The following is a 23,407-nucleotide window of genomic DNA, read 5'->3' as shown; positions in this document are numbered from 1 at the left end:
AAACACTTGTGTTTTGTTTTTTTTTTATTTTATAATGATGTATTTTAACACTTCATTTCCAGTTCCTCTGATTTATTTAATATACTGGACTATTTGTTTACAACTGTAAGTTTATAGTACATTTTACTTAGTGATCTTTGTCCATCTGTCAAACTAACAGACTTGACATATTGAGCCCCCCCGTTCTTTGATCTCACAGTGACAGATATTGCAGGTCAGAGGAAGAATAGAGTAAGATCTCATACCTGGTGTCATCCAACCAACTGAATAGCTTTCCAGTGAGCAATAGCACTCATTGCCTTAGGATACAGGTGCAGTTTATAGCAGGGAAGTCTTTGACAGGAGTAGCTACAGGGATAAATGCCTGCATTTGAACATCTGAAATGAAGGAACTGCTGATAAAGAATGGTCCGAATTCTTTAAACAAAGTTCTGCCTCAGGTTGAATAGGATGCCAGTCTGTATTTGCTGTCTCAAGTTGATTTCTTTGTTTGACCTTTTGCTATCATTGTCAGTTTTCATAATCCAAAATGTTACCCTCCATTGATAAAAGAAGCAGCAATTTGTGTCCTGATGCTTGAATATGTTTTGCCCCTATTTTAAGTATTGCATAGGCATTTCGTAAACCTTTTGTATTTTCCAGACCATTCACTTTAGTCTGTTTCCATTTTAGCATTTGTAGTTATAGGGGTCAATGTGGGAAATTATTGCATAATAGCTGCAATTTTTAGAGTACTATCAGCTTGGTTGGCCTGATCACACAGTACTTGTACAAGCCATAGTACCCTTTCTACTTTTAACTTGCTAAATACACTTTTAAGCTTCCCTTTAGAGGGCACAACTGGCATTCTTCATTTTATTGCAGCCTCTCCTGTACTATAGGTGGCTTCTACCTTTCCCCCTCCAAATTGTATTTAACTCAGTAACACCACAACATTTGCATGCAAACATCTTTCTTCTGTTTTATCTCTGTGTGTTTCAGTTTATTTTTTTAATGGGATTTGTGTTACTAAAATTTAAGGGAAATTATTAAGCTGTGGTTTCCAAAGTGGGTAATGTGCCCTATTCATATAATTTAACTTCTCTTTCTCTTCCCCTTCTGTAAACAATTTAAATCATAATACAGTAATAAATACAAAAATTTTCAGAGAGCTGTGTGGAGTTTAAATTCTGCACTATATAGTAAAGAAATGCAACTTTTGCAGGTAAATTCATCAGCAGCATTTGGAATTTTTTGTTTGCTTTCTTCTAGTGACTCGACCAGGACTAGGTTGTCGGGAGCTTGTGTCAAGAAACCTCTCTAAAATTCTTCCTGGTCTCTCCCATGATATGACAGACTGGGTTGAAAGCACAAGAATAAAAGCATCCCAGCTTCTGTATACATTACTGCTACATGCAGAGGATCACATAACACAGCACATGGAGCTACTGCTTAGAACTTTGTACCAAGCATGCTTGGATGAAGAAAGCAATGTGGTTAAAAATGTAAGTTTAATCTGCTCAAGTATCTATTGTACACTGAATAACGACCCTATTCTTTATTTCTGAGTCCATTTTCTGCGGGTTGACCTTACCTTAGGTCACTGAAAATTGCCCATGACTGAAAGATCAGAATCGGGATTTTAAGAATGTTAAAATTATGTGAAAATTTTACTTACTTACTATGCTAAGATAAATGTATTCTTGTGTCACTGGTATGGAGAGCAATAGTAAAGTTATTTAAATACAAATTAGTGTATATGACAGCCCCATGCAGAACTGACAGTGGTCTCTCTAAAAATGATAAGCAGTAGATTAAAGAATAAAAACCTTAGGGTAACAACTTAAATTTAAAAAAACACATGCAGGTCATGCCCTTTTATGTTAATTTCAGTTATCTCCCCCTGCTGCATAATCCAACGACCATCCCAACCAAATTTAAGCTGTATTTATTCCATGTGATACCCATAGTCAGTGTTTGAATATTTCACTTACTGCTTGTAAAATGCTCTGCTTTTTTTTTGGGGGGGGGGCTTTTTTATTATTTTTTTTTGGTGAAGAATAATTAGGATCAGTTTTTTCTAACAATTGATGCTTTCAACACTTTGATCAACAATAAATCAATAAAACTGATGTAGTTGAGGGCATTCGATTCAGCAAAGGACAGACAGGTGATACAAATGCTTTTAGAATTTTAAGATAAAATCTTCTGTTCATATTTCTACACAAGGAAAAGAACATAGGTATAACAAAAAAAATCTTATTTTAGGAAATTGAAAGATTGTATTCTGCTTTCTGGATACAAGTAGTATAATTAATGTCAGAAAAAGTTATTTCCTAAATCAAAGCTTTTCTTTAGGTTCCTGCTATCAGTTGAGCTATATAGACCATGAAACCTATTTCTGAAATAATCATTTTTCTTCCTTTTCCCTCTGCAATTTCTTGTTGTCTTTAGACTTAGTACTACTTGTTGTCTCTCTCCCTTAATTCTTCCTGAATTGTTTCTCTCTTTCACCCCACTTCTTACTCAGTTATCCCCTTCTAGCTGTTCCACCCCTTCCACCTCACTTCTCAGAATCAGTGTCTGGCCTCTGTCCATGTTGCCTTCCAGTGAAACTGAGCTTGTAAACTAAGTCAGTTACACACTGATCAATAGTAGAGAGAAGTAAACCTGGAGAACTGTCAGAAGTCATTTTGCTGTTTCAAAAAGGGGTATACGAGCCTTAGGAAATCAATGTCCCAAGACTGAAGTAAGAAATATGTCACTATGGGTATACAGTTTCTCAGGTTCTTTAGTGCTTGTATAAAATATATATTAAAATAATTAGAAGAACAAATCCACATAGCCTTGCTGTCCTGGTCAAATGTTGTATCTGGTGCTTGTTGCTATAAATTCAAAAGTATGTGTTCAAGCAGCACATAGTTTTTCCTTGCCCTTATTTGACCATACTTGTCTCTTTCTTAGAATTCTACCACTAATCTTGCAGGTGCTTCTAAGAGATTTATTCCCAATTAGCAGATGATTTCTGTATTTAATTTTACTGTCTTGTGCCAGAATTTAAGATTCAGCAACTTTTGTTTCTGAATTCCTTTTCTCTACTTAGTGATGCTCCTTCCCCAGGGTACTGTGACTATCTTCTATGTCATTTGTCACTGTAGAACCCATTTCAGAGCAGCTACCAACTTGGAAAATGCACCTGTTTTTCTCCAGCGTAATAATATGAAATGAGATGTGTAAAAGACTATATGGTCTCTTATCTTTTTTTTTTCCCTTTTTTTCCCCCCACTGTTAAAATAAGCAGATAAATTGATGACTACAAATGTATAAATTCATATTGTATCAGTTAAAGGTTTTGAACTGTTTAATTTTATTTTCCTCTTCTAGTTTTCAAAGCACTAAGAGTCTTTTTCATTCTCTGTGGAAAATAAAAAGGAAGATGAGTTCAAATCTACATAGACTATCTTATAACTGTTTCGAGTCTTCACCTCTGTGAAAATAAACAGCTATATATAGTGCAGATTTAAATTATAGAATTCATAGCTACATCCTTCTATCAAGACTGAAAAACCAGAATGATTCAAATGTTAATTAGATGCAATTAAAAATCCATTGCTAAATTGCTATACTAGAAATTATCTACAAAGGGAAGTAAGCTTTCATGTTCAGGGAAATGAGCTAACCATTGAATAAATGGGTTAGAAAGACATGTTCCTGTTGCACAGGTAGTGGCACAGTATTTGACTACATCTTTCTTTATTCGTGCACCTGACTGTAAATACTGGCCATCAGTCAGGCAGTAAGCTCTGGTGTGATGGTATTTCATGTAGAATACAACATACTGTTACATCTGCAAGGTAGAGATAGGCTCAAAGGGCATGAGTGTCATAGGGAATATGTAGTTATTTAAGCCTTTTCAGTTAAAGAAGTAAGAGACTGAAAGCAGTGGGCAGCTCCCCCATGGCAGCGACTTCACATTAAACCAAAACTGTGATATCAGTGTCAAAATATAGGGCACTAACAAAACAAATTACTCTGTCAGGGGTTTATTGTTGCTGCTTTTAGTAGATGAGTGGTAGAGGCATTATGAGCATGGTTCAGAACATTATTTGGAGGACAAAATGCTAAACCACTAAATATGCAACATCTGGTTATCCTAAGCTTGACACTTCATTATATTAAAAGTTGTACACTTCATTTCTGTGCATTACTTTCTCCTGGAAGTTTGTCTGATGCTGAGAAGAGTGCTTGCATATCTTATTTGCATACTGAACACATGTCAAGAAGATTTCTTCATGCATATAATCATAACTGAGCAAGTGGAAAAGGCCTACAAGACAACTGCTGGAGCATTTAAAATAACAGCTGGAATGTTAAAAAGCCACATTGAGTGGTTTTTGTGTTTTCAGGAAAATCTTCAAGTTATTCTTGTTCTTTCTTCAGTGTGTGAAAGCAGCAGAATTGATTGGAACGTTTGTCAGCCCTAAGGTGTCATTGAGATTAATCACATCAGCCTTTGAGAAGACACCTAAGCCATCCTGTATAATGGTTCTAACTGCAGTGATTCGAGGCAGTCCAAAAGAAATCTTACAGCCTCATTTGACTGATCTTGGGAACCTTTTGTCAAAAGATGGAGTTTGTCAGCGATCTGAAGAGGTAAGGATGACTGGGAAATGCACAACAGACTACAGTTTCAGACTGATGGTTTTCTAGCATGTTTTTCTCATTCTCCCTAAATGCTCCTATTCCATCCCTCCTTTGCACACCTACCCCACCCTATCCGAGAATATAGCGGTGGATGTATGTCTGAGACAAAATAGGAGCTTCCCTCCCTTCTCTGGGCCATGTTGGGATCTCTTGGTCAAATCTCCTGTTCCCAAAAACTCGCTAGCAGTCCATCCTCTCAGCAGATGTGGGTTCAAGACTTGAGAACTGTTGTCAAAGGCTTCATATGGTGGGAGGAAAATGAAAAGGCATGGTGGGGAGAGAAGAAACTGTTAAGTATGTACTGTACTAATAGGACTACCTTGGCTTGTCCAGAGGCAGACTTTAACCCATGTTTTGAAATGTCCTGTGTTCACAATCCAAACAAGACCATGTATTTCAATCCTCATCAGTAAAAATTACCAAAAACTTTTCACAGTCCATTGTAAGTAGTATGTCAGGTTTTCCAAGAGAGATTCCTAATGTCATCATGGTTTTTTTGTTTTGTATTGTTAGCCAGTTTAAAAGTATGTGTATTTAGGAGTACGCTCTGTAAACTGTTGCTTGGTTGCTTCTTCTTAAGTGAGAATCTATTTTTATAAATCAGAAATTTACTCCTAAGCCTACCCTTAACTAATGCCTGAGCCTTTTCATTTTAACATTTAAAGAAAATTGCTGTAAGGAGGTGAGAGATTCTCTTCAGTGTGGAATGGAGATTTTTAACTTCAATTGCTCAGATGTGGAAATAGATCAGTTAGAGATGCACAAGAAGAATCGCTGACATTTCCTCCACAAATGAAATCACAGCTTTCATTCCAGCAAAAGCTTGTTAGGCTTCTGCTTTTAAGATGACCAGAAAAGGTCTAGTGCTGGGCTTTCAGAAAACTCTTGACTTCACGTCAGATGCAGACTTCCTTTTAAAACAGTTAGTCATGTGTGTAGACTGAATCCAGCGTAATTGTCTTTTTGAGCCAATGTAAGATACATGTTTGAAGTTCTTCCCTCATTAGGTTTCTTCCCTAATGGATTATGTACTAGTGGTGCAGGAATTAACCTTAATCTCCATGAAGCCTGTGATGATTAGGAACTCGTATAACTGGAAGCACTATAACCTGATTGTTCAAATAACAACTCCCTGACGTATATCTGCAAAATTGCTATGGAGTGTTAAGCTTACCATTTCCATTTGGCATTAGATACAGTAGACACATTCATCTGCAGCTGAAGCATTTGGTGGAATTGTTCTGGCCTTTGGTCTTGGAAAAACAATCTTTCACTATTTTAGACAGCGAATGCTGCATAGACACTGTTTAGCTAAGGATTGACCATGTCTATGAGATTAATAACATTTATAGCTAACCTATTCCTAGACTTGATTTATTTTTAGAGGTAAATTCGTAACAATAGCCCCTTATGTTCATTGAATGCAATTTTGACAGTTTCATGGCATGTCTAATGTACTTTATCATAGAAGTTATTGCAAACTGACAACAATATTGACTCCACTGGTATCAGTTAGATCAAGATAACCTGAATTATATTGCATCAAATGAGATAGATTGCCTGAGATAAAAGCACATGCTCAGGTTTTCTTGGTTTATGTAGTTAACCATTATTGTTCCATTCAAATAGCCAAACATGGAAAAATATGTGAAAGAGTTGTAACAAATACCTTATTAATTAACAAATTGCACTTCAGAATGAGAAAGTACTGTCAGTAAATGTTCCAAAATGCTTTGATGTTTTTATTGACAATAGAATAATTGTGTGATTAAGAGCAGGGCCATTTATTTTGTTAACAGGACAAAGTAAGTATGAGCAAACAGTGTGGGACAAAGATTATATTTTATTCTAAAAAAAGTAGAATATAGGTAATCAAAAGAACATGAAATTATCAATATGTTACCAATTTAGGGGCTTATACAGTGCACAGATTTTATTATTGTCATTTCTCATATCTCTTCCTTAAAGATGCTATTATATTTTCTAACAAAACATAATGAATTAATGCTTTTATTAAAAAATAGGTCTTTTATATGGAGCAGTTACTTTGTTGTGTACAAGCATTGATTGAAGTATGCCAGGAAGACTGCAAACAAATTAGCTTGCAGCTAATGAAAGTTTTGGTGACGATAATGGCAATACCATCTTCTCAACACCTTAAAGAAAAGGTAAACTATGAGCTGGTTTAACATTTTACTGTGTTTCTGATTTTTCAATATTGATAAGACAGTTTATCTAAACAGAGCCATAATTATTTGTCTTGCTGTTAGGTTTAAACTGCAGAAATTCTTAACTAAGAGCTCATCCACAAAGATTGGTAGTTTGAAATTATTTGGTGTTGCATGACCCTGACTGTGCCCTCTGTCTGTCTCCTTATCTTTTTCCATAGCTGAAATTACTTTGGGTTTAGTCTATTAAAAACAGGCTAAGGCAACTCCAGAAGAATAAATCCTTAAAATCTTATTTGTAAGAGCTAAGAATCTGTACGCTACTACTAGTTTTGTTTGGGGATTGTTTGTTTTTGTCTGTACATGTATGTGTGTGTGTAGCAATCAGTTTCAAAAATTATATAGAAACATAATAGTTAAACATTTAGATATACATACAACTTCAAATTAATCAAATGTTATAATGGAAGAAGCATGAGGAGATACTTAGATTCTGTGTTTGGTCCTGAAACTGTCCTGCAAAGATCGATCCTTATGGCACTGTCTGGTGGTTAGTTACTATTTAGTAGTCACCGTGAAGGCTGAAGGACGTTATCATTTATCAGTCAAAATACTGCTGTTTCTGCTTTGTCAGCTCACAGTTCATAGTTACTAGGTGCTGCATGTATTTCCAGGCAACAATCTGAAGATCTCAGCTTAATGTTGGATCCCACAATCCACAGAGCTGTAATTGAGATTAGCTGCAACAGAGATGAGGGTCTTACAGGTTATTTCTGTCATGGGACTGGAAGAAAGGGTGATGCTAGGCTTAAGGTAGGACAAAAGTTGAGGTTAAAGTCTAGGGCAGCTGTAGCGCCAGAAGAGCTGAATGCACTGTTGCATCTTGCAAACAATATAAGACTAGAACATACACTGATGTTTCTAAGGCAGACTTTAACTCCTACATAAGGGTGGCTTGAAGTACATTACGGAGCATGGGAAGCTGACTGGGCTAGAAGAACACTTTAGGTGGGTGGATATTAATCACTGGGCCATGGTCTAGGTAAAGATGTTCAAGTGTTTATGCTTGTCCCTGGATTCTGCAGATCCGTGGGCGTGCTGTTGGTGCTGGTTGAACTTTTGTTGCTTACTTTTTAGGTGGCTGTAAATCACTGGATTATTGTTAAAGTTAGGTTATATACAGGAGCACACAAGTGGCTATAAAAATTTATCTTCTGACTTTTAAAGAACAATTCACCTATAGATCAAGAGCACTGCTAGTCCTAAAAAAGTGATAGTTTCATAATCTTTTTTTATCTTTAGACAAAGATCAGCCTGTTTTAACTGTAGTTGACCTTTTTACCTCACCACCAGAACCAAAAGTTTAAATGTTGCAGGAATGCTTTAAAATCAAGGACATCTGTAGATGCCCTGGTAATAGATGAGTTTTTTTGGCTAACCATTATCTCACCCCCTTATTTTCTCTCTTCCTCTTTCTTCCCCAAGCTAAATATGAAATAAATCAGCAAGCAATCCTCATGTAGTGTAATTGTGACCTATCCAAGTTGTCTTTTTTTCAAACATGTGCCTTAAATGCAATGGCTTTTCTACTTCCTTTTCTCTTGCTCCCAGGCATGGTATTCCAAAGGCCTGTGTAGCATCAGTATTTATGGCCCCATAGCTGACAGGCTGCCTCCATGAAGGCATAACACTTAGAAAACTATTCTGAAAGAAGTAAAATAGAACAAAGCTTAAAACAAGTATTGAAAAAGACTTTGGAGGTCAAAGAGGTACAATATGAAGATCTGTCTTGTGGAGAGCCAGTGCGAGGGTGGGATTTCTGGGGGGTTAGTTTTGTTTTGTTTTAAACAAACAATCTCTCCAAGCAAGCTTTAGACACATGAATCTGGTATGTTTTGCAGTATCTTGTCTGTTTAGCCCCACAGTGGTCTATAAAGTCAACAATGTCCATTTAAAACCTTAAAAATTCATACTCCTACAAAGAAAGCAGTTTCATGGAGATAAATCTTGATTTTCACATACAGAAAAGTTAATCTCCCAAGATTATTAAAGGTTTAAGATCTTCCTGCAGTTGCAGATGATTTTTAAAGTTGACAGTACTTTGGATGAGAATCCTTTTTCTCATTAGCTTTTCTTTCAGCTAGACAGATAGAAAACCTGGCAACGAGAATACATAATTGCAGTGTTTCAGATTTGTCACAAACATGGCTTGAATTTTTTATTTTCTTTTTTCCCCAGTTACTGACTATTCTAAAACTTCAAAGTGAGCTGTACAACTTGCAGTAAGCAAGAAGTCCTTGTTAAAATAGCTTAAGACCGTATTAGACAAATGTATTGTAGCTGGCTTTACAAGTATAAATGTGTTGTTCGGAAATGGAGTCTGTGTTCAGCACCAAAAGATTCTGAGTGTAAACATAAATTATTCAATAACTTGCATTATAGAGCTTCAATTCGGGCTATACTACAAGGGGACAGCAGATCACAAATAGCAGAGGCCACAACTATGACCTGATTGAGAACACTCAGTGGTCTTGCTTGATTTTCGTCCCTTTTGCTTTGTGTTCATCAGTGTTTCTGATTGCTTAGGGCTAAGGAAAAGGATGGAGACCACCAACTGAGCACTTCGGTATCATGATGAGTGTGGTTTACAGCCCCAAATAGACTGAAGACATATCAGTTGTTAAAGAGTCTGTTAAACATGTATTGGGCTTGTTAGTGCTTTAACTGGTGACCTAGAGATAAGATTTTGTTTCACTGCCAGTGGCCTGTGTTATCTTGGCTCTTCTTTCAGCCATTATTAGCATGAAAATAATGTGTCATTAAACTTGCTAACTTTCAAATATAGGAAAGAAAATCACCCTTGCTATTTTTTTAAAACTCTGAGACACTTCTTAATGAGAAGTTATACATGAGTCTATTGGCATATTTAATTTATTCTTTTTTTGGGTTTTAATGCATTCTTGAAAGTATTTAAAAAGTTTATTTTGAATCCCCTGTGAACAATGTATTATTTTGTTCCTCTTGTTCAGTGGAAAAAACCTCCTTGCAGATGGTGGTGGGATTAATAATGGGGAACAGTTTCTGTCTTGACACATTCTGTTAAATGTTCCAGTTAATTTACAGATAAACGAATGTTTTACATACAGGTTGTTTTGGCTGGCTGGCAGGATGCTTCCAAGAAAGGAGAAATCTTGTGCTTGAGGCAGGCAAGCCTGCTTTAGGAGTAATCTTTGTCCTTAGCAAAAACTGGTTTGTTCTCTTTTTTTCCTAGAAATCTCATTTATTTCCTCCACATCTGGTACTTCCATAATAACATCTTTGTCTGGCAAATGATTAATCTGTAAAATTCTAAAGGTCCCAGACATGTTTCAGCTAACTTACGTAGTTAATCTTAAAAATATTAAAAATATGACTACAAGTTGTAGTTCTACTGAACCACTTAAAGTCAAATGATGTCATTTATAGTGCTGTGCTGCATCTCTCCCTGCTAGAACTGGCCATGCTGACAACGTATATTATTTCTCAGTGGGGTTTCTAACAGTGTCTTGCTCCCCATTCTTGGTTCTCTCTCCACTGAAATTACTAAGACTATAGATGCTGCTTTCAGAATGCTTTTCATCTCTTCTCTAAAGAAGTTCTGTACCTCTGGGAGGAGTCTTCAGGAATTGTAAAAGCAAATTTTCCTTTGTGTTGAAATACATCTGCTACACTGACTATGAAAATCTATATGCTTCATTGCCAAGCATGACCACGTCTGGAATTCATTTCGTAGTTCTTTTTACATGTTTTGTTTGTGCGTGTTTTATTTGCCTGTCTCATGGGATAGTTTAAAATGTAAATATGAAGAAAGGATTTCAGATCTAACAGTATATTTTGGTACTCCTAAGAAGTTGAGAATTTCAAAATGAACCTGGTACTGTTGAGAAAGCATCCAGAATAATTATAATTGGGGGGTGGGAGAAGGGGTAGAGGGGAAATACCAGGTCTTCTCTGAGCTGCAGCAACAATAGGTTCTGGAAGTTGCCATGGCCTGTTAGATGGGATTGTGAGAAATTCCCTCTCAATGTTTTAAAGCATTCTTAAATTAAGGAGAAACATGTCTTTAAAACTACTAAGAGCTTTTTATGATGCGGTTAGTTTTTTGATAGGTTTTTACATGGATTGGAGATTCTTTCATTTTGCTGTTATGTTCCCGTGTTTCTTATGATTCCATTTTGAAATCAGGACAAATGTTTTACTTTTATTTAAAGTTAATGGATGTAGTATAGGCAGACATTAAATATCAGTCTTAATTGTCTGAGTCTAAACTATAGAACTATAGAAATCTTCTTGTGTCATTTCTCTTCTTACAGTATTATTACAAGTTTTAAAGATTTCTTTTAATCATTGTTTCAGTTAAGATCAAGTGTCCTATATCTGTTTTAACAGGTGGAAGAAACAATGTCTTCATTAGCTGAAGTGCAGCAATTGGATGGTTTTGTTTCTCTCTACCAACAGCATATAATTCAGCTTATGGAATGGGTTTCAGTATCATGTGATAGCTGGACATGCTATTCTCCAGAAATATTACAGTTAGATGTCATCGCAACTCATTCAGGTACAGCATTTTTAGTAGTTCTTAAAAAAATAAAGTAATAACCTCCATTACCTGCAGACACATTGCATTTTATAATGAATAGTGCAATATTCAGAAACTTCACAAGAATGCAGTGGAAAGCAAAACTAAAAATTATAGAATCACAGGCTGGTTTGGGTTCGATCATCCAGTTCCAACCCCCTGCCACAGGCAGGGACACCTTCCAATAGACCAGGTTGCTCCAAGCTCCGTCCAGCCTGGCCTTGGACACTGCCAGGGTTGGGGCAGCCACAGCTTCTCTGGGCAAAAAATTTCTTCCTTATATTGAATCTAAACCTACTCTCTGTCAGTTTAAAACCATTCTCCCATGTCCTATCACTACCTGTGCTTGTCAAATGCCCCTCTCCAGCTTTCTTGTCAACCCCTTTAGGCACTGGAAGCTGCTCTAATGTCTCCCCCAGAACCTTTTGTTCTCCAGGCTGAAAAAGCCCAGCTCTCTCTCCATAACAAGTCAACCTCTGGCTCTGTAACATAGGTGCTCCAGCCCTTGGAGCATCTTCATGGCATCCTCTGGAGTCACTCCAAAAAGGTCCATGTCCCTCTTACACTGGGGGCTGCAACTGCTGAACACAGTACTCGGAGGGAGTCTAACGAGGGTGGAGTAGACAGTGGAAATCTCATCCTGTTTGTCCCTAGAAAATTTTGAAGCAGCTCAAACTCCAAAAGGCTCTTTGACTGCAAGGAGCATACTAAAAGCACTTATGTAGAAGTACACTTTCAGGTAAATAATAGCTAAGGATTGTGGAGAGATGAACTGATGTAGCTTATGTGTGCAAAATGTACCTATTTTTCCCATCTATTCACTAGTCTTACAAAAGAAGCTATCTGTACATTTTGTCACTTATGTTCTTCAGCACATTGCTGTGTATAGATGAGTGAAACACTTTGACATGCATTTCACCTAGCTTCAGATCTGTACAGTGAACATTACTGTGACACAGCTCTCAGATCTACAGGCAAGGGATGCAGTGACAGGCAGCTCTTTTTCACCTAGACACTCATTTTAAGATGATTAAAATGACAAGTCCCGTTTATTTGGTTTTTTCCTTTCTGTTACCTAAAAAGGGGATGTAGGCAGCGACTTCGGTTACAGATGAAGTAGTATTTTTGCTACTGCAAGTAAACGTGGACAGGTATACTTTAAGGGACTGTACCTTCCGCATTTAATCCATAAAACTCAACAAAAGCCTCAACAAACCTATGTGAAGCACCCCCTTGCTGGTTTGTGCAGCAGCCAGCATAAGGAATTTTTCTTTTGTTCATCTGTGGAAAGAACAAAAAGTTTTCTTCAGTGCAAGATCTGAAGGCCAACTTTTCTGTACATTTGTGCTCCCATTTCCATGACTGAGGGACTTCTAGACAGTTGTCTCTGTTTTCCTTAATGCTGAATAAATCATCAAATGTCTGGGCAAACATTTTGGCTTGCACCCAACACTGGTAATATGCTATTGTCTGTTTTCTGTCTGACAGAGCAGCTCCTAGAGCTATTTTTTTTTGTTTCCTTTCTTTTCATTCCCACACATAATGTTGTTTTTAATCAATTTAATCAGTTTTACTCATTTCAATTTTTCTCAGTTTTTACTGCTGTTTAGAAACGTATGCTTAAGCTGAAATAAGCAATGTCGTTTGTTTTGTTTATTTTCCATCTGTTGAATTTGCTGTTATCAGTTTGGTATAATAGTAGTATCTTTCAAATGTCTCAGAACTCACATGAAGCAATGTATCTTGAATAAATGCTGTGAGAGTAAAGACCTATTTGTTGGCACAGAAATACAGCAAACTGCAGTTCAACACCCTGTATTGCTTCAGTCTAGACAGTGAAGGGTATTATTATTTTAAACATTAAATTTCCTGATATTATTAAATACTATTGAACTTGGTTTGGAATTTTAAATACTTCAATCTGTCTGTTCCGTGTGTGAAGAATATTCTTGTCATTAGAAATGCCAGTGTTGTGTCTCCTTCTGGCAGGATTTTCAGATTGACTAGAGTTGAATGGAATGTGCATCACAAAGATGCAAAGCTGAAGAAACTCCTAGAGGAAAGTAATATTTTGGAAACATAGAGCAGAAAGAGCATTCTGCAGCAAGAAGCTTGCAGAATAAAGCATGTGTGTAGTCTATATGTATTTTTCCTCTTTAAAACCGTGCAGATGTTAATCATTATCGAGGAGAAAGGCACAAACTTCCTTCTGTTTTGGGAAAATAATTTCTTCAAATGTTGGGATAACAGCTATGGGTTTTTTTTGTTGTTTTTTATTGTTTAGTGGTGAAAACAATTTGTCATAGGATGTGAAAAAGTTAACAAACTAGAGAATAAATTTGGAAAATATTTTTATTTCAAATAGCTACTAAAATTCACTGTATTTTAGATTTTTTTCCCTGTAAAATATAAGCATTATTTAAACATGGAGAAAGCATACTGCTGCAGTAATTCTATTATCCAAGTTTGGAGGCTAACCCTTTCCAACATGCCCTTTCCCATGTCTCTGGGAGTCATGAACATCTTTCCTTGAATGCTACATGTGGAAAAACTTGAAAGAATCAAAAAGCATAGATAATGCTGCTATTTGGAGTGGTAAACTTTGTGCATAGCCTCAAGGTTTCAGAGGTATAGTGTTAATCCCCCCCAACAAATTAGTCCACCCAAAATGTCATCTTGTACTGCGGGTCCCATCAACTAGCAGATGTCATTGGTATGCCCATGCTACATAACACAGCAATACCAAGCTGGCTAAATGAGATGGGGAGTAAACCTGTCTTCAGGGAGCACCATGCTGAGAGTGTGGGTACTTGTGCCCATGGAGCTTGGGCATTTGTACACTGCCTAATATGATGTTACAGATACATCAACAGCTGCCATGCAAAAGTTACGTATTATTTTTAATACCAGCCCTATTACAAATTTTAATGCACCCACATATTAAACATCTAAATAGAACTTGTTAGCACTCTGAAATAAGTGTTATGTGTTTATTTTCTAGGTCATGTCATAGGTGAGGCTCTAAATAACTTTATTCTCATTCTTAAGACATGTCTTCAACCAAACAAAGATCCCCAGATGCGATTGAAACTTTTCACTGTTTTATCACAGTTGCTCCAGAAAGCAAGTGAAACCGTCAATTCTCAGGGGTAAGCAGAGTTCTGATTTCACACAGCTATTTGAACGCTACAGTGGCTTTAAAAAGTAACAACCATGGTAGTAACTTAACCCCTATAACTGTGTCCATGTTAGCATGTCTGGAAGAGGAAAGTCTTTCCCACCATCTTCTACAGTATATTTTTCTTGCTGTATTTTTTAACAGTGTTTAGAAGGGCACAGTGCAGTAGTTAAAATATATTATATATTTGTATAAATAAATTAAAGTCTGGACTTCCTCCACCACTGTATTCCTACCTCTGCCACTGTGGAGAATTAAAATGGGTGTCATGCAGATCTGGATAGTTTTTTAAAAAGTAAACAGCTATACTTGATAAGAATGCATGTTTGAAAGCTATCATGAGGATTCTTAGGAAATATGGAGAGAGGGTTAGTTGGTTTTTTTCTTTTACTCCCTGCCAGCTCCAAAATCCTGAAAATCTTGTAGTCATTGTACGGAAACACCAAAAAAATATGGGAATATAAAAATGCCCATCATATAGCATGATGTTTAACAAGCATTGAACTAAATGTTTGGTAAGGAATTATTATTACTCTCAGTGACTGAAGATAGAGGTCTCCAGTTGCTTGGTACTATGTATGCTTTGTAAGTACAATCTAGCTGTAATTTACCGTGCTTATAAAACCCCTCCATTTATAACAATGCCAGCAGTGGGCCTCTTCTGTCATTATTAATTTAGCTTAGTAGTAGTGTAAACACTTCTGATTCCCTAACACAGAATATAATGAAGTTGTCCTTTTTTAACTGAAAGCTTTTGTGCCAATTGCATTGTTACCTGTTTCTGTATTTTCAGGATCCAGTGTTAAAATCCCCATTCATATGAAAAATCCCTTTGTAGTCAGTGGATTACTTGTTTAAATAATCATCTAAGTGGTAGTTACAAGACCAGTCTAGATATGCAAGAATCTTCCTGAAAGAACAGCCCTTTGAAAACTATTTTAAGTGTTCCAGGACCTATTTGTTGTAAGCTAATCTGTTGTGTCTTAGATTTGTATCACCTGAGACTGCAGGGACTGTGAAGCCAAGAAATGGCATCTCTGTATTCTGTGATGCCCTGAACACAACAGTAATGCTTATTAAGTCTGTAGTAACATATTTCAGTCTAAAAAATGGCATGTTACTCTCTCCTATCTATTTAATAATTTTCTTCTGTGGACTAATTTTACTGTCCTCTGTTTACTGCAGAATAAATTACTAGTTCCTGTTCATCTACCATAGATTCACATTTATTATTTCCTATATTTGTTTTTATAACACCAAATATGTTCATTCTGTCAAAGTATTTAATCAAATTCATACCTGGTCCACAAGTTAAGTCACACTGGCATTTCTTCTCTACATTTTCAGTTATCCGGTCTCCTGCTCTTCCCCCTCAGAAATAGCATTAGAGTAGAATAGAATTTGAATCACTGAGTTAAATTCTCTGTTCTGCCTCACTATGATCTGCAGAAAATCATTTAGGCTGCATCTAAGCAGAATGACTGGTACATTACATGGCATGCTGCAGAGTCCTGACCTTGTAGGCATTCCTGACTAGGGTGGCTAGGAGATTGGAAGGATTTCTCCATTAACAGATAGCTTTATTCATTCTTTGTTTCTGACATGTACGGTAGGATTGGTAGCACTTCTCTGTCAGAAAGTCTCCAAAGTACTTAGGTGAGTATAAGATAGGTCCTGCAGGTACTCCTGGTAGAGAGAGATGATCAGTGCAGGACCACATGGAGAGCATTATCAAAGAGTAAACTTTGACTACTGCCAAAACAAATAGGATGAACAACAAAATCTTCCATCTGCAACCCAGTAATTTGTATAAATAATGGAGCCAAAGAGGGAAAAAAAGAAAACCAAACCAGTGAGCTGCCAGCTTCACTAGGTTTCCCAGGAAAGGGAAAAAACATCAAAAACATAGTAGAAAAAAATAGAACATGTTTCAAAGTAATACTGTCGGTGCATGTAGCCACACCAGCTCTCTACAGACAGCAGTGATGGAACTTGTTTTGCTCAGGCCAGTATGAGTGAGTGGCCTTTTGTCAAGGCTGAGTACACCCAATGAGGTTAATAGACCTGTCTGTACAAAGGACTCCTGGCCAAGGATGGCCCAGTCAGACTCATAATGAGGCCCTCAGTCCTCTGAGAACAAGAGCAGTGCAATGAATTTTACCAATAGGTTCATTTTCAGAAACTAAAAAGTAGGAACTAAACAACTCTTTGAAGTCTTAATCCTGCTTAACATTGTCACAGCAAATGCTTTAATGTAGGAAGTAACAGGTAAAGTTTTTGAGTTTGAAAAGCTGTTTGCGAAATGTTTTTGGAGGTTTTGATTTGTAAAAGCAAATCTGATTTTGTTTTAGATTACCTGGATTTAGGGTGTTAAGTTTGGGAAAAAAAAACTATACACACACATAGCCCAAAACACAACAATCCACAGACATATAAAATCAAGTGCAGTAGTGCCGTAAAAGCAGAAAAGAAGCCAATCTAGAACAAAATGCATTAAAAAAATAATTAACATGGAGTGAAAGTTTAAGTCTATAAATCCATTAAATGGGGGTAGCAATTTTAACGTAAACCCAAGCTCTGCTTTTTATATCTGCATAAGAACTAGGTATTACTGTATGCACAGATTATGGTTCAGTTACTTCATACCCAATTGAGAATAAAGTCTCAGTTCTGTGAATACAAATAGCACAGACAGGGTATGTTCTTTCATAGAAATGACTCACTTTTAGCATTAGGTTACACAGATTTACCAGAGTAAGAGGGAGAATTTAATTGCATCAGCAACAGCAGAAAACATATCTTAATGGTAATGAGAGATAGTGTAGTGAAGCACTAATAAGTTCTGGTTACACAGTCACTTTCACTGCTGGCAGTAATTTGTTTAGCTCCTTAAAAACATTCTACCAGTTTAGATAAGAAGGTTTTCAGTTATTATGCTAAACACAGTTGTGTGGTCATGTAATTTCATTTGAGTCTGACATGATTGAGTCAGATAATTGCCAGATATGGCTTTACTGATTCTATTTCAAGGCACTAGAACAAATACTCTCACAAATAGCATAGCATTATGGTTAACATAATGCTGATGGAATTTACCTTTATGTTTTGACAGAATGGTTTTTCTTTGCAGTTTAACAGAAGGCTTTATTAAAAACAGAAGCAGCTACTGATCAGATAGCACAAGGCTGCTTTTAACTTTGGAGCTAAAAGGAAATTGGGAATGATGGTGATCAGTAGTTGTATTTTTTTCCCAGCAACTTTTTGAATAGAAAAATATTAATTCTCAAAAATGGGTTTAAAATAATTAATGTTAAAGGTTTTGACAAATTTAGATGTGTCTAATGAGAAATCAGGTTTCTTGTTATTGCTGAATCTTAAGTGCCACCTGCTGGACAGGAAACAGGAATGGATCTGTGACTTTCTCAGGCACTGAGTGTTCCCTTAGCCGAGGAACTAAGCAGCAGCCAGCTGTATGTTTCATCATGTTGAAAATAGAGGTTTTCAGGTTTCTGTGTGTGCAATAGACATTTAAGGCCTGGCAGGCTGGCTGGTCACACTTCAGTCAGGTTACAGCTGGATGACAAGGTCTAACTGCAGTGGGTGACGGATAGCCACAGGACAGCAGACACAATTACATTTCTTATTACATTGATAGAATACTCTTATGGATTTTTTTTTATTGCTGGGTGATTTTGTTTTGTCATGGAGGGGATTTTTGAAAAAGTTCTTAGTGATAATAGTTTGTTGTTGATGTTTACCTCTTATGTTCCTCCTGTGGCTTGGCACATCCTTACAGGTGTCACTTACTCATCCTGGAAATGTGGGACTCTTAGAAAATCCAGCAACAGCTTCTTCCCTTTCCGCCAGGCAGCAGGGTGGTGATGTGCTGGTTTGCACTCAGGTGGCTGTAGTCCAGGTTTGTGGGAAGTTTTACAGTTTGACACAAGTCAAGGTAGATTTTACCCTGTTATTTGTCAATCTGGTTTGCATGCTGCCAGCTGCTTTTCAAGGCAGAGAGGCACAGCGAATAACCCGAGCCTTAGTTATTTAGACACAGCCAGGCACAAATATCTCTTGGATGCAGCAAGGTTGGGTTTGGTTTTTCTTTAACTTGCGTGTAAGAGCTCTTCTATCTATTTTTCTCTCAATTTAATGGATTAAATGGATGTGAGGGAATACTGCCTACTGCATTTCAGCGTTATAGTAGCCCATTCAGTAGAGGAGGAAGAAGCATCACCAAAAATATCACAGATTTGTGTGCTTGTAATGAAAACAAACTAGTATTGGGAGTGGCACCATCAGAAAATCCTACAGACCTCTTATCCTGGAGGGAGACGAGTTTCTGAGCCCAGGGATGGTGGTGAGGGGCTATTCATTAGGGACTGTAGTGATAGGACAAGGGGTAACGGGTTGAAACTTAAACAGCAGAGGTTTAGACTGGATATAAGGAAGAAATTCTTTACTGTTAGGGTGGTGAGGTACTGGAATGGGTTGCCCAGGGAGGTTGTGAATGCTCCATCCCTGGCAGTGTTCAAGGCCAGGTTGGACAGAGCCTTGGGTGCCATGGTTTAGTGTGAGGTGTCCCTGCCAATGGCAGGGGGTTGGAACTGGATGATCTTAAGGTCCTTTCCAATCCTAACTATTCTATGATTCTATGATTCTATTCTGTGTAGGCTCCCTGCAGTATCAGCAGTTCAGGTCTCATCAATAGCATTCATACTTTTCACGTTATAAATACTTTTCACTGGACAGTCTCAAAGGGCCTTACAAATATTAATGAATCCTGACAGTGTTCATGTGGGGTATTATCTCCACTTCAGGGATGCAGAAAATGAGACAGAAAGAAGGTAAGTAGTTTACCAAGATAACACAGTGAGTCATGGGCATCGTCTGAAGTGGAAGAAAGTCTAGCCTCCCTTTTCCATGAATGTTAGGTATTTGTTTAAATATTATCTTGAAAAATTAAGCTATGAAAAGCTTATCACATGCATTCTAATCACATTGGCTTATAAGATTTTCCTTTTTTTTTTACAGTCTTTTTTTTCTGCCTATGTTTCTATAACAAAATTCTCTTTTACATCCTGTCAGTCTCTTTATCACTTTCTCATGAACCTTTATTTTGCTTTCTTATTTTTGGCTTCAGGCTGTTCCCTAGCTACCTTGAGATTGTGATAAAAGACATACTAGCTCCTAATTTGCAGTGGCATGCTGGAAGAACAGCAGCTGCCATCCGAACTACAGCTGTATCGTGCCTTTGGGCTCTTATTCACTGTGAAATGCTTTCACCAGAGGAGGTAAATTCTCTCTTTCTCATCAAATATACTTTGAAATCTTAGGCAGGAAGACAAATGCAAGGGGGGGAAAAAAGATTAAATCCTTATTGTAAGTAATATTTTCAGATGGGCATACAGTTTTCATAATAAAATTCATTAATTGCAATTGAGTATAAGTAATTGAACACATCAGTAGTGGAGGGATGATGTTACCTTCGTAAGTGACCTGAGACTAGCCAGTGAGCTGTAGAACTAGTCATCAAATGTTGTAAATCTTTGCTCTACCATAATGTCACTTCTGTAGCACAAAACCCTCACCACTATTAGCACAACTTGACATTACTGGACCCCTAAGCTGTGCCTGTGCAGCAGCACCAGAGCTAGCGAGGGTATGCTTTTGTGGAATGTGGAAAACACACTTATGTTGTTGCCTTGGAGCCCACAGGTCCAGTTAGGGAATATAAAAAAATATGATTCCTGGAAAGGGCAGAAGGACTTGAGATGGAACTTGGAGGTTATCCGTAGAAATGGAGGTAGAGAGTTAACAAGGATTATACTTAAAGAAGTGTTACACACTATAGTGATTATGGATTGAGTCTGAGGTGTTTTTTGAAGCTTCTTTGCTAACAAAGATAGCATTTGGAAATGATGCACAGGAAATGTGTTCAATATAAGGGAATTTTTTAAAAAATGGAATTAAAATGTTATTAAATGTTTATAGAGTTTACTGTCTTTATAACAGACCTTAATTGAACAAAGTGTTTAAACACATTTAACTGGTTGAGTTCACATATACAAAAACATCTCTATCAGAGACTATTGTTCTAGTTAAACAATTTTCTGCATCAGTGCCTTAATGCCTATTTTGCATTAATGAATATGAAATGTACATATTAAAGACAAATTATGAAGCTCACTAAAACATTGTCTTTCAACAGTCTTTACTTACCAGCTTCCTTCTAGAATAAGAGCACCATCTACTGGTACATACACAAAATCCTCATCTCCAAATTATTTAAAGTCTTGCCAACATTTTTTTTTCCTAAGTAAAAAAGCAAGGAAGTTTAAAGATTTTACAAGTTACATAAAACTCATCTGCATATACACTGAACATCATGAACTGGATGATTGACTGGTGGATTTTAATTTTCCAAGCTTGCTGAGAGGCAAAAATAGAGCTGTGTAACTTCCAGGATTTTTCAGGTTAACTTTTTAAATTAAGCAAGCCAATATCGGTCAGATCTAATAGTAACTGATGTAACCAGGAACCATATTGGTTTAGAGTTGGTTTATGCTTTTCCTGTTAATTGTAGGTCTTAAAAGTCAAAGATGGGCTAATGCCTCAAATTATTGCTGCCATGGATGAAGACTCTAAAATTACTCGACTGATGGCTTGTCGTATTGTTGATGTTCTTTTAAAAGTCTGTGGGAGGCAGTTTGAAGAAGATAAATTTACCAGTACTTACACAGGTAAGTGTGAAAGTTTGATTTTTCTGATTTTTTGGATTTTAATCAAGATCTCAGTGTTGAAATTACGGTTGCTTTGTTCATAGCTTAGTTTTGAAGGATGAAAAACACCATGCTGGAGCAGTAGGCAGACTGTGTACCACTTTACGATTCACTGTGCAGGCTATCCACCTTGCATGCAGATTCCCTGCAGCTGATATGGGTGAAGGCACTAATAGAAAGTAAGGAATGACAGAAACTGCTGTATGTCACTGTGGCATCTGACTTAAATCCCATGTAGACAGCAAAAAGCTTTTAAACTGTTTGACGTGCAAATAAGTGCAGATTTCATGCAAACTCAGTTTCTTGACCATTCTTACTTGACTCCCATACACATATTCTAATGCTCTTCCTGTGTTCTCTTACCTGGTATTTTAACTGTTTGGGTAGCTCTTCCCCAGAGACATTTTGTAGATATTAAGGAAATAGAGAAAGTAAAGTGCTGCACAAAATCATACCATTAGCCACATTTTTGTATATGGGAGGCAATTTAATGTCTTATTCCTGCAGAGACTAAGACATAATTTTAAAAAGATGAGACTGCTTCAGGTGCATAAAGTATACATACACATTTTAGGAAACTGGGGTGTTAAACACTTGAGTAGGTGGTGGTGTGTGTGACTCCACCAGCACTTGCTTTTTGCAAGTCTCTTCTGTAGTAGGGTTTTAACTGCAGTATGTTGTTTCATTGAGGTGGTGTTTTGCAGACAAATTCGTGTCCTTTGGAAGTTCCCTTGACCCCAATTATGCAGAACCGAGCATTATTCCAAGCATTATTATGCATTACACCAATAGATGGAACTTCACTCAATATTAATGGTCCTTGCCAGGCTTGCCAGTATTTTATCTGCATTGCTTCCTAGTTTAGACTACATGAAATAATGTTCTAACTATAGTGAAAGCAGAACAGTAATGCATTATATAAATGGTTGTCACATTGTTCTCCATGCTGTGTTTGAGGGCCAAGAGCAAACCATTTAATTGTACCATAAATAGACCTGAATAGGTAATGGGTTGGGGTTTGTAATTTAAAAGGAGGGGTTTGGGGGAAGAAAGAAGAAAACGCTCATCTAGAGTGCTGTAATTTCAAATAGAGCTGTTATCTGTAATACTTCTTAGGATGGTGTTTCAATGCTAAACAATGAATTAGGAGAAGTACAGTCTATGCTATCCTATGTAACAGGATTTACGTTCTCAGAGATATATGCAAATAAATCGGACCTTCCCAAATTCAGCATCTTAAAGACAGATATATTTTTTTACATGGCACAGTAGAAATCTAGCAACAAAAGTTTTTAATTCAGAGACACACAATCAGGCAATTGTCAAAGTGTATCTTTGCATCTTGCATATTCAAATAGTCTGTAATGCAGTTATTCACTGAACAGTAATATATGATAGAAATACTGTGCTTGATAGAGCACAGAAAGACTTAAACTGGGTACTTCTGCAGTGCATTAATAACCATAGCACCCTGTCAGAAAGAGTGGTAGAGAATGTTCAACTAATCTAAATAGTTCTGCTAATTTCTTTTAATGTTTTTGTCACCATAACAATTCAATAAAAATGTGCTGTGTGCTTTTAGGAACAACATACTACATTGTCACGGCTTAAGCGTGAGTTACCCGCTGGGCTTAACCATGATATACATGCACACACAGTGTTCAAAATACAGAAATAAGAAAGTAATTTCAGTGATGACAAAATACATTATTTTTTTCAAATGCAGAAGATGACTTTGTTGTTCACAGTGCTGTTTGGTTGTGCATATATTCCTTTTCAGAAGTTTTAAAGCGTCTGGATGATGCTTCATCTGATGTACGACTGGCAGCTGCTCACACCTTAACGAATTGGTTTAAATGCTTAAAGGACAGTGATGTGAAATCTGCAATGGAAGGTCATATTGAGTTTCTGTACCAAGAACTGTTGATACATCTTGATGATCCAGATCAAAATATCCAAAATGCTGTCCTAGGTAAGA

The 23,407-nt window shown here is 36.9% G+C and overlaps 1 protein-coding gene across 1 annotated transcript in view; it reads left to right on the top strand.

The window, feature by feature from the left end:
- DNAAF5 (dynein axonemal assembly factor 5) overlaps positions 1 to 23,407 on the top strand; it is a 29,489-nt gene that overhangs the window by 4,544 nt on the left and 1,538 nt on the right. Inside the window, exons 5-12 of the mRNA XM_005145309.3 lie at positions 1,252 to 1,484; positions 4,420 to 4,632; positions 6,708 to 6,851; positions 11,280 to 11,448; positions 14,471 to 14,618; positions 19,791 to 19,941; positions 21,234 to 21,390; positions 23,210 to 23,401. Of these exons, the coding sequence (XP_005145366.2) occupies positions 1,252 to 1,484; positions 4,420 to 4,632; positions 6,708 to 6,851; positions 11,280 to 11,448; positions 14,471 to 14,618; positions 19,791 to 19,941; positions 21,234 to 21,390; positions 23,210 to 23,401 (1,407 nt within the window). The remainder of the gene's footprint in view (positions 1 to 1,251; positions 1,485 to 4,419; positions 4,633 to 6,707; positions 6,852 to 11,279; positions 11,449 to 14,470; positions 14,619 to 19,790; positions 19,942 to 21,233; positions 21,391 to 23,209; positions 23,402 to 23,407) is intronic.

This window comes from Melopsittacus undulatus, chromosome 8, assembly GCF_012275295.1.
Source record: "Melopsittacus undulatus isolate bMelUnd1 chromosome 8, bMelUnd1.mat.Z, whole genome shotgun sequence".
NCBI classification, from domain to species: domain Eukaryota; kingdom Metazoa; phylum Chordata; class Aves; order Psittaciformes; family Psittaculidae; genus Melopsittacus; species Melopsittacus undulatus.
Note: the sequence above shows the minus strand (reverse complement) of the source record. Positions and strands in the feature narration are given on the sequence as shown.